Source organism: Hippoglossus stenolepis, chromosome 12 (genome assembly GCF_022539355.2).
Source record: "Hippoglossus stenolepis isolate QCI-W04-F060 chromosome 12, HSTE1.2, whole genome shotgun sequence".
Classification (NCBI taxonomy): Eukaryota; Metazoa; Chordata; class Actinopteri; order Pleuronectiformes; family Pleuronectidae; genus Hippoglossus; species Hippoglossus stenolepis.
The window spans coordinates 12,129,216-12,145,705 of record NC_061494.1 but is presented as its reverse complement, the minus strand read 5'-3'; the positions used below and the strand labels follow the sequence as shown (position 1 = coordinate 12,145,705).

Here is a 16,490-nt window from a genome sequence, read left to right as displayed (position 1 = left end):
GGATTTTTTGCTCACTGTACATCTGCTGTTTGTCTGTGTGACACAGTCAGAGACCTGACATCGCCTGACAGGTGTCTATGTTCATTTCGAGGTGTGAAGAGAGAAGGTTGAAAATACAGGAGAGGAGGAGATGGATGATTTGCTCATCCTCAAAGTGGAACTTGGGGCTTTGCTCTTTCTTGGAGACTGCTGAGTTTCCTCTGAGGGTTTCAGATAATTTGATTTTTTACAGATTTCCTCTCACAGGATGATGCTGTGAGGGGTTATATTATTGATGGGAAGATGATACAGTATATCTATGTGTCTACAGGACTTCATCTGGGAGAGTGAGAGTGATTCTCACTGTCACCATGATCCAACATCATTTAGTTTTACATAACTGCTGCAGCTGAGGGTGGCTTGCTGTCGTAAATTACTTTAGGAAGACATTTCAGTTGAGTTAATAGTTGGCAGAAGAGTGAGGTATGGGCCAAGGAAGAACACATGAACCTTTTTAGATATTTTTGTGACAAGGACATAATTTAGGGCTCTTTATGAAACTATAGTGACCCTCAGTGAAGTGCGTACCTCTGCCAAGTCCAACAGTTCCCTGATGAAACCTTCAGAATTTTCCAGCTGCGCCATCATCCAATCGTAGTTGTTATTTTTCCAATAGTTCGGTTTACAGTGTGGTCAAACAAGCAAAACCAATGATTTTTACCATCAGGCAAAATGTTACTTTGTGCTCAGTGCTATCAAATGTTAGTTTGTTGAATCAGCTTCAGTCAGAGAACAACTAAAATAGCTTTACCCAGCAGATCAACACACCTCCAGTAATCAGGATTTCCTTATTTCCAGAGCCCTTCTCTGAGAAATCACACATTTCCTGATTATTGGACTTCTAGCATCTGATTTGCCTTAATCTACAAGCAGATCTGCATAAAAAATTGATTGCATCAATTCTTATTTTTTGGATTTCATCAATTTTATTATGGATTTTTCTTTGCATGTGTGATGAAGATGGATCAATCACATTTTAATACACTTATGCAAATTTCTAGGAATCTGCTCCTTAAATTCATTAGAGTTGAGTTTTGATTATCTTTCAGTCCCAGAGTCCACTCGTCTTTCACTGTGGCATCGTAATTAGGCCGATACTGATTTACTACAGGGACATCAGGTGACCACAGTTGATGATAATTAGCTCAGTGGATAGAGAACCAGATGTATCCTGAGCCCTGAGGACAGAGACATTCACCACACAGTTTCCCCCCCCCCCCTTTATTTAGAGGATGTGAAAATAAAATTACCAAATGACTGATTTTCATTTTTTTCAATATGATACAACATAAATGGAGTTATTCCGCCATCACATAGCACGTTAAGATGAAGTTCATTAAAATTCAGCATCAAATGATGTTTTTACACAGAGCACATGAGAAACACAGATAAAACACGACCACATTTGATTTTCATACAATCAGTAGCTTATGTAATGGTAAAAGTTTTTTTAATGGCAAAAAAACATTCAAGGGGCACTTCTTAAATCCTCTTTGGGACACCTGAGGGCAAACACTTTTCAGTGGTGGCTTTTAAAATAATTTTATTTAATTGCTATTCAAGCAGAATCTCACCGGGGAAGTAGAGCTGAAAAGATTATTGTGAGAAGTTTTCTGCATGAGGATCATATCTAAAGAGAAATGATGTTTTCTCATGTATCTTCTCTGTTCATTCAAATGAAACATTTATAAACTGAGTTCAGCAAATAGCCAAAGCAAAAGAAACTGAACTATTCAAAACTATTCTCACCCTCTTGCTATTTAGCTTTTAAGGCCACTGAGCTTTGCAAAGTGATAAAAGTCGCAGATGTTCACTGGATTTATTTGTCAGAGTTAATAAATGTGAAAGTTTTAAAAAACCTTCCGCCTCTTAAAGGCCAGAATGTGTTCATGAGTCATCAAGTCATCAGTCTTGACCTCTTTTGATGAAGAATACTTGATGTAGTCCTCGTCTCCCTCTGGATACTTTCAAGCTGATGTGACCTGTCCTTGTTCTTTTGTAATGTCCAACAATACAGACAGAAGATAAGCGAAAATTATATTTCTGCGACATGATTGAGTCTTTGAGTGGAATAAGCACCAAAACTGAACAGATATATAGGAAACTGAAAACGAAGGAGCTGGTTTTAAAGCGCAAATCATGCAAGTATTAGTTTGAGACTGGGAATTTTTTAATACAGCAGCATAGTCAAGAAACTGAAAGGCAGCAAGAACAGGGGAAGCACTTTAAATGGGGAATCCTTCATCACAGCAGTGTCACAGTGTTCTGTCTCTGGCCTGAGCAACCTTGGAGTTTGTCTGGCGACCTAAAGCTCCGCAGATAAAATCACCAGCCTCCATCACTTTGGCAAGGTTCACACCCTGCAAAAAATATTTAGCATCACTTAAAATGCAACATCTGAGAGGAGGAATCAGGTGGGCAGGATGAACAGAAGGTGTGATCGTGTGCAACAGGAGACAGGAAACTAAACTGTAGTGAAGGTTTTCCACCAGCAGGGGTAGGAATTGTTAAATAAATTGTTCCTGAAGGTGCATGTGACACTGAGGACATTGTTCAAGTTGTGTGAAACCACAGATATTATAAAATAAACCTGTTCCGAGCACAGGGATCCTTTACTTTAAATAAGCTCTGGATGATTGTGTGAGTTTGGCCAACGTGTTGGGATTATAAAGCCATAAAATACCAGCAGCTCTGTGAGAGTGCACTGTAAAGACATACTCACTGTTTCAATGCCCATGCCACTGAGCATGTAGAGAACATCCTCCGTTGAAACGTTGCCAGACGAACCCTGAGCGTACGGGCAGCCTCCCAGGCCGGCTACTGCCGAGTCCACCACGCAGACCCCCATCTGCAATGGGGAACACAGCAGAGACATTCAGCAACTCCATGTAAACTTCACCTCAGGTAAAAAAAAAAAATCCAGGAACAAAGATCCTTGTTCCTGCTGAATTGTTCTAGCCGCAGCAGCGCGCCTCCCCGATGGCTGCGGTCGTGTCTTACAGCTGTTCAGGAGAACTGTGGGCTTGTGTTTTGAAGATGAGTGGGCACGGTATGTCCCACAGTACGGCTTAGTCATCCTCTTTGTCAGCTCAAAACACCAGCACCACATAATTACGGCCTCGTCTCATATAAGAGGAACATTATACATGCTGAACAGAACATTTCATATGGTTCTGTTTCTCCTGGTTACTCATGTTTTTACAGCACTATGCTCTGCCCCTGAACCGTGGGGATTCATTTTTCCTGCCACATTGAGAAGGCATTTGTTCCTTGGCTGGATGGTGTCTGCTTACATCACGCCAACGATTCAGGAATTGTAACGCTACCACTCAAATGTGCTGTTAATGCCATTGATGTCTTTCACATGTATGAATAGATCTGTGGTTCTACGGCTGCTCGGGATCGATATCGTGAGGGGAAATGTTCTGTTTCTTTCTTTTTGTCTAATTTTCATTGACTACAATGAAATGGTCTCCACATGAGAATCTATTATGCATTATTTTTTTTAATTAAATAATATTCTATTTTGTTTTTTAAATGCTGCTCCTGCTTTATGTAATCTAATGCTGACAGGTCGAGTTCAATCATTCACATTTGCTTTCAACCTCCTCTGAAAGCAGACGTTACACAAAGAGATAAAACAGTTGTGACTCGCCATATTGAATGTACCGAGCCATGAGCGTACCCTTTGTTTTAACACCAAAAAAAAAAAAAACGATGAATCCAGACCTTCAGTTTTTCAGATTCATTATGGACTTAGGGTCTCGGGATGTTTTCCACAGATCCGCGGGATCGTCATGAGAATATTAAAGATGTTTTCCAGCTTCCGTGGCCGAGCCAGATGTCAGAGGATCCCACGGTGAGAGAAAATTAACACGCTGATCCTCTCAGTGGCAGCGGGTCATGGAGGACTTTTCACCCCATGGAGCAGGACCAGACAAGCTAAATTAAAGGAATCTCTCTTGCCCTTTTTTCTTTTCCTTTCTTTTCTTTTTTAACAATGCTGCTAATTGGTTGCTTTCCCCCCCAGACAAGAACCTACTTCTTTCAGGGGGCTGTCTGAGCCAGCCCGTAATTGCTGTTTGTGTTGGCAAGGGAAGAGGAGGAGGAGGTGGGGTAGAAAGAGGAGGAGATCTACTCCGGTGTGCACGAGATTTCCAGACCTTGGTGAAAGCCAGAGCAGGATATTGTACTAGGCATCATTTTTGTAGTATAAACACAGAGTTGTAATCTGCCATGCCAACTCTCTCGCTCTCAGCTGCCAGCCGTGTAAGGCCGGGGGTCTTCAGCGTACTGTTTCCGAGGAGAACAAAACAGACCCTTCAGCAGCGTGCCCCCCGTGTTCCTCTGGACAGTAACCACGCAGGGGATTGGTGGTCAGCAGCTCGAGCTCGCCAGCATTCGCTTCACACTGCCCGAAAGCCAGATGTGCGCTCAGTGTGAAAAAGGCTATGTCCACCGAGCTGTGGCTGTGTAAAAACAATACATTCCAGGGTAACGACACAGTACATTTTCAAACTTTCAATTTTTTTGGGAGGGGGATAAACTTGTTGACATTTTACACAGTGAGTGGACGAGGCTGAAGATGGACAAGCTCCCATTTTGGGTTGAGAACTGCGTCAGCGAGTGAGAGGGAGTGTGTGTGTTCACTGAAGGATATGAAGCAGTGATGCTTTACCCACAACTACATAAACTGGGAAGCTGAAAGAAAACTGTGACAGATCCACTGCTGACACATATACAACCTCTTTCCAGGAACGCATGAACAACCTCGCCACGGGAAAGCGGAACCCAGGTATTGGGAGGGGCAGCTCGGCGATAGACAAAACAAACATTTAAAACCAAATAAATTACTTTTTATTTTTAACTCTATGATTTATTTCAACACAAAAATTCGGAGCTTTATAATCAAGTCAATCACCGCTTCGTGGATAACTGGGTTTCATGAATGCAGAACAACCAATTACAATGACGAACAGTCTCAATTTATCGAAGAATTTCGAGTTAATTCAAAACTCTAGAGGCTCAGTTTTTTATGTGCAGGTGGAGGCTGAGAAGCCAGTGAGCTGCACACCGAACCATATTTAACTTCGGAGGAAATGAGGTCAGATACATCTCCAGATTAAGTAAAAGGTATTCCTGTTGTAATTTGCTGTGTGTCTGGCCTCTGCACGATCAGCACTTCCTTGAAAGATCCTACTTTTGTTCTTCGTTGGGATTGGTTTGTGTTTTCCCTGATAAACCCATGACATGTGATACACACCATAATAAGAACATATGTTACACACGGCATGTATGAATGTAAAACCACTTTTTGTTTATTAACTCACCTATAGTTTGCTTTGTATAACATTTTTCAGTATGTATAGATTATATTATTTGTGTCCGTATTATTTATTATATTATTATTGATCATTTGATATTCAATATAATCCGTTTTTTATAATTGTATCATTTACAGTGTGTAATTAGTTGTTATTAGCTTTGATACTGTTGCGTTTCTCTCTAAATGAAAATGAAAATGAAAAATGGCACCTCACAATACACACTACAAATGTGGTGCTGATGATGATGATGGACGAAGAAGAAGAAGAAGAAGAAGAAGAAGAAGAAGAAGAAGAAGAAGAAGAAGAAGAAGAAGAAGAAGAAGAAGAACAACAACAACAACAACAACAACAACAACAACAACAACAACAACAACAATCATATTCTTCATGAAGATGATGATGTTGATGATGGTCATAGTCTTAGCTTAATTTTTATCTACACACAATAAATTGTTAATTGTAACATAATTAAAGTTAAAATACAGAAGTTACGCACACCCGCTCCATGTGTGAGCACAAACAGGTTGTACTGTATTTCCCAGCTGCAGCAGTGCACAATACACCCAAATTGCAGGCAGGAATAAATAATTTTCCTTGCCAAGCCTGTGAAATCTAAGTACATACATTGTCATTGTGTGACCTGCCAGGAGTAGGTTTGTAACAAAGCCCCCCCAGACCTCCTGAAAAAAAGAAAAGGTACAAAGACTGAGGAATGTCTTTATCAAGAACAAAAGAGGTGACTCAGGGCTGACAGCACTGGGGGAATTCATTTCTCTCCCAGTTGGTGGTGTGGACTTCTGGCACACAATAATGAAAAACGATGATAAAATCTTTCATTTCCATCTTGTTTATGGTTGAGCAAATGGTGGGCTAAATATCCACGGCTGCTATTACTCCCTGTGTCCACGGGGCAGCTGCGATGAATCATTGTTAAGTGTGATTCACAAAGGAATTTCACTGTCCCTCTGCACTTCTTCACTGAGCCAAAATTAAAACTAACCTAAAAAATATCTGCTACTTTGCACATGGAGTCGTAAAGTTTTTACATAGAAGATCAAAGCATCTTCCCTATTGAGTTATTTGAACAACTCTTTATTCCCATCAGGGATATAAATTTAATTAATTTTCTTTTTTTTTATACATTTTAAATGGACATTCACCATGAGGATATTGAAAAATATAAGAACATGCAAGTACATATAAGTACACCCCCCGTTAAAGTGTTTTGTCTTTGTTGGGAGTGTAACTCTTGTAACCTCTGAGGTGTTTTCAACCCTATTTGTTTGTTTGTTGTTATTTTTTGTTTTTTAAGCAAGATTATGCAAACAATTAAGTACAGATTATGACAAGATTGGATGGAAGGATGTTCTATGGGTCAGGGAGAAACTCGTGAAATTTTGGTGCTGATCCGGATCAGGGGGCTGGTCCAGGAGTTTCTTTTATCACTTTGTTTAATATTGTGAAAAAGGGCGTTTTTCTTTTACATTTTCCCTGATTTCCCAGGGAATAGTTCGCGGATTTTGATGAAAACAAATTGGCATATTCAGGAGACCGATATCTATGAGTGTGTGTAATTTGGTGCAGCTTGAGCGAGTTTAAGGGGACGGTTGGCGGAGGTATGCGCTCTACTCACAGCCATATTCTAGTTCTGTTAGTTAACTGTTTTTAGGTCTAACTCTTTTATTCTTGGGTGAAACTGTGTAAGGGCCCTGTGAATTTATGATGTATGCAAACTTGAAAAAAAATCACAAAAGCATATTTATCCCCTGCACAATAAAGTGTTGGGTCTGCGGCTGCAGCGCCGTTCATCACATGTTCAGCAGCGGGCGAACGAGAGGATCGTTTTCCTCTGGTCTTTAAGCAGAGCATTGTCAGGGTTCAACAGCCAAGCGATAGATGAGTTAGGAGTCCCCCAGGGCCCTTCTATCCACCTAGCTCTCAGTCGCTTTGTCCGACAGACAGTGAATAGGTGAGCCTTTGTGCCTGACCCCCCTCACATCTGTTGACCCACCCAGCCCCCAATGAGCTTCCTCCCCTTGCAATGACAATGTGCTCCAGAGAACTGATACAGCCATATCTGCGTTACCTCTGTTTTATGTCTGGATTTGTGTCACTTTTACACTCACCGTCGGCAAAGAGGTGAAAAACACCCCGATGGGAGCTTTTCTTCTACAGGGGTTTAAAAGCCTAATCGTATATTTGTGAGCTGCGTATTTTAGAGTATGTTAACGTAATCGTCCATCGAGTTGTTTTCTTCTCCACAATACTCGTGTGCCGTCATGGGAGGGCCCTTTGGAAATATCTTATGTTCATTAAGATTCTGGGAATTTTTCTTTTTCAGTGGGCAGTTTGTGAATCATCTTTTGATGGGGAGGCTTAGCTCATGTTTCTTAATGCCCCTCTTCCTTGTTGACTGACGGCTTCTAGTTTTCTGTGTGTCTCATTGTGACCTACACTTTTGTTTTCGGGCCGTCTCAATGCTCGCCGAACAGAGGACGCATTCATAGCATCATAAACTTAAAAACTGTTTTTAAGCTCAAGGGAAGATTCGGTTTAACAGTGAGTTTCATAAATATCTTTCAGCTCCATACTCAAACTTAAAATATTTGCTTAAGAGAACTTGTCAACACATTCAAAAATTTGTTATACTATATTATTTATATTATTACAACAGAGTATTTGGGCCACTTTGAAGAAAAAAGTCAGACATCGTAATTTACGAGAATTAAGTGGTAATAATACAAAAATAAAGTTTAAATTTTACGTGAATAAAGTCGGAATAACATAAAAATAAATTCTTAAAGTTTGAGAGAGAAAAAAAAAAGTTAATTGAAAAAAGGCAATTTCCCCAAGTCCGTGGGCTTCTTTGGTCTGAATAAACATAGTTTCTTGTGCAATCTTTTCAAAGTACAGATACTTAAGATAATGTGGTGCCGATGTACCAAAAGATTCACTGCTATACTGAAGTATAGTTTCACAAGATACTAGGCTCATCATTTTAACACAGGCGCAGGCCGCTTTTCTGAAGTAGCATGTCGCCTAAAATCACGAGTTTAATTCTCGTAAAATCCCGACTTTATTCTTGTATGTTTACAACTTCATTCTTGTCATATTATGACTTTACTCTCGAAATGTACAATTTTTTTTTCCATAGCCAGTGGGGGAGGGGCAGTGTGCCGTCAGTCTGTGGAGTTGAACATGTCTTCTTCTACGTCCTCAGATAAACTACAGCTGTGGTTGGTGACTGGGTCTAACCGTGGGTTACAATCGCTGCCAGATCATTTTGATATTTTTATTTTACCACATCAGACTGAAGGACACAACATTCACACAATCACTTCCTTTTTAGCAATTTGTCTTCAAACTAAAAGCCCAACATTCATTCTGTTGCAGCAATGCTTAATGCCAATCTAAATTACAGTGTTTTTATTTTGAAAAGGGTCTGAAGATTAGGTCGGTTGCTTAGCAGACCACTGAAACAGCCGACATGTTATGAATGGAAAAAAACACAAACTAAGTAAATCAATCAAACACGTGAATAGAAATAAAGTAATTTTAATTTTCATTTTATATTGACTACCGTCATTGCAGATAAACCAGATAGGATGAACACTAAGTTTTCCCCACTTCACTCTGCACTGTAGACTGTTTATAAAAAGCTGTGCGCACAACATCCAGCACAGAAACAATAAAAAGTGAAAGTGTAGAACTGTTTGAGGAGGACTCACTAATGACAAGAGTAATTCTGACGTAGCTCCAGAGCATTAACACAGGACAAGAGAACAAATAGCTTTAGACCAGGCACTGCACTAGTTCATGAGAATTCCACTGCCTTTCCTTGAATCCAGCCAAAACTGAACAATGCTTGCTTTCCAAGATGCTGTGTTCAAATGTTCTGCAACTTGTGCGTTGAAAATTAAAAAGATGGATTGCGAGCAGCTTAACATACGAATACCCAGGGAAGGAAATATGATTTAAAGCCTCAGAACGGACGTGTGATCTCTGCAGAGTTGGCAGTTACTTAAGGAAGTTGAAAGATATCCTGGAACAAGCATCACCACCTCAACTTTGGACGCGGTTTCCACATCTGGTTGCTCCTCTTTATGTCATTGTGGGTAACAACGTTGATGTACGCAAAGGCTGGGCATTTATCCACGGTCGGCCTGCGGCTCTCCACAAGAATATTTTTATTCATCATGAGGAGAAGGACGTGCATGTGAAGGTGCCCGGAGAATCTTTGCCAAGCGACGGGGGAAAGCAGGAGGGAAAGCTGCCAGACAATTTATCTTAAGAGGATGTGATGAATGGAGAGGATAATGCATTGAGGTCTCGTGCTTGCACAACGAAAGAATCAACACTTTCAACTGTGAGCGACCTACTCCTACTACTAGTTGAAGGCCCTCCACAGTTAAAGTACTGCCACTTTTCAAAAAAAGATCAAGAGGTTCCTTTCATACTTTTCTTGTCAAGGAGAAATTCTAGGTGAAGACTCCAACTCGCACAGAATTACTATCATTAGTAACTCTATTCTTCAGAGTTGCCTTAGACGTTTGCAACCATTCATCCTCATATGTTTGCAGCCTTTCATCAAATCTTCACGGATGTCAGTTCTCTGTTTGCAAATATGTCTGTTTGATTTCTGCCCGGGTTTGACAATTTACAAGCTCTTGACTTTTCCCAGAATTCACTGGTCCCTCCGCCCAACTTCTGGAGCGGTCTTGGAGCTGTTCCCCTTCATGTAAGGACTTCCAGAAATGTTAGCTGCTGTGAGCGTTTATTACCAACTTATACATTTTTTATAAACTTTTCAAAAAAAGATTGATCATATATTAACAATGATTTTGTGTTCGGGGGAGCTGGTGTGTTTCTGTGTTTGTTTCTTTTTGCCTCTTTTCTCCCTGTGCTCTCACTGTTATGAAATTCATGTCTTTTGTGTCTCTTGTAGACGAAGTTGTTGATCTCATTGGGTGTATCCTTGGAGTTTGAAATATATTTATATTGGATGTTTTTGGGTGGGTTCATCTTAGTTTTTACAATCATCCTTTACATCACAGAGCTGTTAAAACTATGAAAGTACAAAGGGTCAAAGGTGAACAAGTTGAAGCAGTTTGGCAAAATTCTGAAAATGTTCCGGCTAATTTCTTATTTTGTTGTAAGGCCAATTTAGACAGAGTTTATAGAAAGTCTCAACTCAATCAAGAACATTTTCCCCCATTAAATCTACTATTATTTTCCTTCTATTAATGGTAATGCAAGTAATAACATTTATAACAATCAATCATTATGGTCCGTATTGATAGTTGAAGTCGTTGATATATATCATTAACTCTTACCTGGAGTGCAGTCAGGATGTTGGGCAGTGCTTGCCCATACGTGTCATGGCAGTGAACTGCCAGAGCGTTGGCGGGAACCTCCTTCATCACACTCTGCAGCATCTTTAACATGGAACCTGGAGTTCCCACACCGATGGTGTCCCCCAAGGAAATCTCATAACAGCCCATGTCATATAACCTCTTTGCCACCTAAAGAGTAGTGAAACTAAAATGTCAAATCAGCTGTTAATGTTTATCCAGGATGCAAATGTTTGTGATTGAAATCACAGAGAAAAAAAAATGAAATTTTTCATTTTAAAATCAGTTCAGGCTGAAAGCCAAGAACAATAAGCTCTGTGTCTCATGCATGGAAAGGTGACAACGAACCGGGGATAAAAAAAAGAGCAGAATTTTCACAGTTAATCAGTGTTTTTTGCATAATAATAAAGATTCATTAATTTCAGAAAAGACATTTGCTGTTAAGTTAGAGCCTCCTCTCCTGTCTAATGACACAAGCATCACCTTATGAATCAATTGTGAAAATTCAGAGAGAAAAATTCAATCCAAAGACATGAATGTAAAACTGGCAGCAATATGTATATAACCTTTACCGATGTAAGCCTCCAGTTTACAGTCTGTCTACAAAACCTGTCTTTATTTAATGTCGAGATAAAAATAAAACGACTCTTCATTAATATTTTCCCTGTTAAATCTTTGACACTTTGAACGTGACTGTAGAGCAGGAATGTGCAAAACGAATCTCACCTCAGTAACTTTGGAAGGTTCAATGTGTCCCTCGTGGGGACACCCCAGCGCACAAGACACATATCTGAAAGAACACAACTTTGTGAGACATTCAATACACGTGTGTAACATTTAATAGCTTGTGGTGGTTTTCACCAACTATAAAAACTCAACCACTGCAGTGGATGGAGTAACAATTCACTTTAATGCAGAGAAGTCGAAGCTGCTGAATGTTTTATTGCTATGATTCTTGTATGTGTTCCTGATAACAGATTTATATGTAGGTCACAGTTGCTGAAGTAAAAATCACCATTTTGACCGGCCAAATATTTTTCACTCTCTCTCACTTTCACTTTTCTGTTGTTGATAGATGAACTCACTCAGTTTAAATAAAGATAGGATTTTTGTTTGGCCATGGTCATTTAAGCAATTCATCTGTTTTGCTACAAGAAATCCCAGGGTAATCCCAAAAAAAAGATTTACAAGCGTTTTGGTTCACATCAAGTGATTCGATTTTTCGTCATAAACCAAAACTCACTTCTATGTCTTTTGTAAACACTGAACAGTATTTGGTTCTTAGAAAGTGACAGTTTTTAACACAATTAAATCCAGAGCTGTGACGGACGTTTGTATATAAAGATGGACGACGCATGCTGACATTTTGTGATGATGACATCATTTGGAGTCAGAGTCGGTTGAGTTGCGATCAGGGATTGAGCCGCAATATTGAGGTTTACCCAATACCGGCGACCAGTAATGAGTCAGTCTCAGCTGTCAATCATGGCTTCTCATCCTGCATCAAATAACAAATTAAAAAACAACCTGCTGCTGACAGGTCCGTGTCCCACCCATTAACATGGAGGAGGCTGGGTTTATGACCTGTGCTGCAGCCAGCCACTAGAAGGCAATCAAAACAGTTTGATTTCACTTTTGGGGAGCTGTCATGTCACCCATTAAAGCCTATGGTTATGTATAAGTAAGTTACATATAAGTTATGTTTTCACCCTTGTCCGTTTGTCAGTTTGTTTGTTTGTGAACTAGATAAAGCAAAAACTGCTGCACGGATCACCACTAAACTTGGTGGAGGGATGTGGTGTGTGTCAGGAGAGAACCCTTTAAGTTTTGATGCAAATCCGGATCAGTGCATCTATTTTTCTTTAACCATACTAGATTTGCTTCTAGTTTTTAAATAGAGAACTTCATGTTATCATCAAGTTAGCCTTACTTCTCCCATGTATAACAAAAGGCCCACCTCTATCCAGCAGTAACTCACCCTGTTTGCTTAGCTTTAATGTCCATCTGGACGTGTGGTCCTTTTAATGCACAGATATAACCTGGTGGACATCTGGAACTTTGCTATAAGAGGTATCATTACTGAGTTGCGTGTTTCCTCCTCCATATAGAAACGTTATTTTCAAGTGTTTTGTTTGGAGTGAGGACAGAAATGCGATCATCCGAGCAGAATCAGAAAGTGAACAAACTATTTGACGGGAGTTTTCTCTCATCATACGTGACAATGGAGAGATGTGTGGAGAGGAGACTACTCACCCGCGGACTGGAATGTGTCGCTCCTTGGCAGAGTTAATGACCTCCTCAAACCTCAGCATGCTTTCATCAATAGAGCAGTTAATATTTTTTTTACTGAAGGTTTCGGACGCTGACCCAAACACGGCTACTTCAGTAGCACCGGCTGCTACCTAAACACAGGGGAGAAAAATGAACTGGTAAAACTGTGCTGGAGTCACACTTACGTAAGCACAGGCAAAACAAGAAGTAACTCAAATTGACAAGCACAAGTAAACAGTTGTGGTCTATAGCAGAGATCATTGTGCTGAATTAATAATTAATGCTTACAGCGTCCTGGAAACCCTGCATGTTAGGTGTCAACACAGGGTACTGAACATGAGGTGTTCTCTGGATTCCCCTGAGCACATCGGTGTGATCGGCCATCTAAGTGAAGGGGGAGAAAACATATGATGTAGGAAAATAAACCTTTCACATCATCTCAACGTGTTCCTGAGAAAACATCATCCCGCGCTAATGTTTTCACATACTGGTGCAGAGCAGACAATCCTCAAACGACAGAAACACTTTTTTTTACGTTGCATTTTTCAGCTTTAACAAAACACGGTCAAGTTTGCGCAGGAAGTAAATTATGGAACAATTTACCGCAGGGAATGAGAAGGTGACTGTATATGATGAGTGTCTTATAATATTCTTTGCTAGGATGCTGGAGCTGCAGGGTTTATGCAGATGAGAGAGAAAGTTCAATCAGCACTGTTTCTCTGTGCATAAAGAAGAGGTATTACCTGAGGTACCCACTTTGCAGACACAAAGCTGGTGGCCTCGATCACAGTCAGGCCTGTTCGTGACAGCATGTCGATCAGCTGGATTTTTATCCCTGTTGGGACTATTTCCTGGGGAAGATTGAAAGTGAAAAGACTCTGGATTTGATTCCACTCAAGATGGGAGGTACAACTGGAAGACATTTATTTCGTTCTCTTCGCCATGCTGCTTGCAAATTTCATCAACGTCTACTTTGGCATGCTGAATCTTACTGGATATTTTTAGGGTCTATCAAAACTATACAATATTCCACATAATAACACGTTGTGGCAAACAAGATTATTCCTGCATCCCGTGCAATCTGTAAAACTGGTGGCGTGCAATAAGGAAATGATAAAACTGTGACATGCTAAGCAGGGTAAACTAAACCAGAAGTCGTGTCATCTTTCCTATTCAATTTCAAAGAAAATGTGAAACACATGCTCCTGGCAATTATGGCACAGAACCCATATGTTATGGATTGTTTTATGTATGACAGATACAGGAAAAATGGGGGTTTCCAGGGGTGACAAATCAAGGGCGCATATAAATATAAATGAGATTCCTGACTGAGATGAGTGTGTATACCTTTTCATTCTGAAGTCCATCTCTGGGCCCAACCTCAACGATTTTAACAAACTCTGGATACTCTTGAGTTGTGCTGTTCTGGAGACAGAAAAGAGAGTCAGGAGAGGAAGGGCCCTCAGTCATTCTTTAGCCGGGGGATGCTCCGGGACAAGTCATTTCTAACATGAGCAACTCTCTGTACCTCAAAGCCAAATGAAACCTGAGAACCAAAACAGAACTGAGCTTGTCAGGCCATAAGGATGCAAACACAGGAGATGCGTCACAGAGAGAAAACTGGGAAAGAACGTGAGGGTAAGTCCACACAAACCACAAGGGATGTTCTGAGGATCGGAGGTATTTCCCTGATGTGAACCTCATCATTTTAGAACGCAGACTGTCATGTCGTCCATCTTTATATACCATCTTTTTAAAACCTAAACTGAGATTAAATATCACTTTTTTTGGGGGGTTAAAATATTGGCTAACTTGCACGGCACTCAGGAAAGAGCATGCCTCAGCCAAGTCTATACAATCCTACACATCATTGTTCTTGTGGTATAAATACACAGGAAATGAAAAATAAACAAAACATTTGAAAATGCTGTTGTTGTGGTAAAGAAAGTAAAAAAACTAAATCCTGGCCCTGTGCCTTTTAATCTTTCCCAAAATGTAATGGGTTCCTCTCAGCCTCAGGCCCCAACCCTCCACTCCACTTATGTGGTTTTCCGTATAATCCGACAAACTAACACAGGTGAAAGCATAACTTCGGAGGCGGAGGTAAAAAAAAAAAACTGAGTGACGTGACAACTGTAATTTACACTTATGAATGAACTCCACCATAAATGAGATGGGATGAGATAAGATGAGATTCAGCAGCAGACAGTCAGAATGAGGTGGACAGTGAAACACACAAGAAATACAGAGAATAACATACACCTTTCTTTACAGATGGAACTATTACTTGTAGAGAAATACAGTTCAACAATGAAATGCTGCTTTGTGTACAAGTTGATGCTTCAGTAATACCACGACTACTTCTGATACATTAAGTGCATTCTGTCAATGCATTTTAAATATTTGAGTGCTTGGTCTTTACAACCCCCTTAGCAGTTGAAAACCCCCACAGGGGATTTATTAGAGCAGATAATCAGACTCAACCATTCAAGAATTGTGCAGGTCACAAAACCAAAACAAGAAGTTACATAATGTAGGAGCTTCTTGGCTGGTTTGACTGAATGTAAATATCACAGAGCAGAATTTCAGTTGACTGTTACATAAGCAGCACGCAGCATCAGTGCCGTCATCAGCAGCCGGCCTCTGTGCAGCCTCTCTGTCATGAGAGAGTCATGTGGCAGAGCATGTGCAGCAGATTAAGAAACAAGAAAAAGCGGACGCCCACCTTCTCCTCCTGCAGCCAGCGCCTCAGCCATGGGTAGTCCTGGACCAGTTGCTCGTAGCTCAAGCAGTGCTTCACCGTAGTGGGTACGTTACCCATCCGAATGGCTGCTGTTCAGCCGACAGCTGCCGCACCCCCGAGACTCCTCTGAGACTGACCTGCACAGACCGCTGCAGCTGATATGGGAAAATTGAAGCGTGCGGTCAATTTGCTAATGCAGGCCCGGAAGATGGAGGGCCTCGCTGCACGAGGAGGTGGAATTAGAGGGAGCGGCTACCGGTGGTGGTGGTGGGGGATGATTCAGCAGTTGCCATGGCAGCCACATCCCGAGCAGGGAGGGGGATCAAAACAGAGAGGGATGGGTGAGGGAGTGAGGGAGAGAGGATATGATGTGAAGCAAAATGGCAAATGGAGCGATACGAGAGATAAGTGCTGCACAAGGGACTGGGATAGTAGTAGATAAATAAAGTATGTGCACAAAACAAAACTGGAATGCATGTGTTTGCTCAGTTTGCACAGATGATTTATGAAGAGACTGAGTGTTTTCTCCACTGTGGAGGCATTTCAAAACAATCTAAGTTATCTCGATTCCCGAACAAGATTAGATGCACATTCACCTCCCTGCTCTGGTGAGAACTGAACGCTTCAGGGAAACGCGCTGCTTTGATTGATCTCCTGTGACCTGAACAGTGGAGGAGGTTTCCATTGCCAGACGTGCCACTGCTGCCAATGTCAACTGCATGGTGTAATAAAATCCCTTGTTAAGGCCGGGCAACATTT

At 40.8% G+C, this 16,490-nt stretch overlaps 1 protein-coding gene across 1 annotated transcript; it reads right to left on the bottom strand.

Annotated features, from left to right (window-relative positions):
* Positions 1 to 945: 945 nt before the first annotated feature.
* On the bottom strand, positions 946 to 16,020 carry hmgcll1 (3-hydroxymethyl-3-methylglutaryl-CoA lyase-like 1). Its single transcript, XM_035171788.2, has 9 exons — positions 15,714 to 16,020; positions 14,336 to 14,413; positions 13,732 to 13,839; positions 13,277 to 13,372; positions 12,971 to 13,119; positions 11,444 to 11,507; positions 10,700 to 10,888; positions 2,762 to 2,887; positions 946 to 2,399 (listed from the first exon to the last, which is right to left on the bottom strand). Exons 1-9 carry the CDS (start codon positions 15,807 to 15,809, stop codon positions 2,295 to 2,297), a joined length of 1,011 nt encoding a protein of 336 aa, XP_035027679.1. The 5' UTR covers positions 15,810 to 16,020; the 3' UTR covers positions 946 to 2,294.
* Between the last annotated feature and the right edge of the window lie 470 nt (positions 16,021 to 16,490).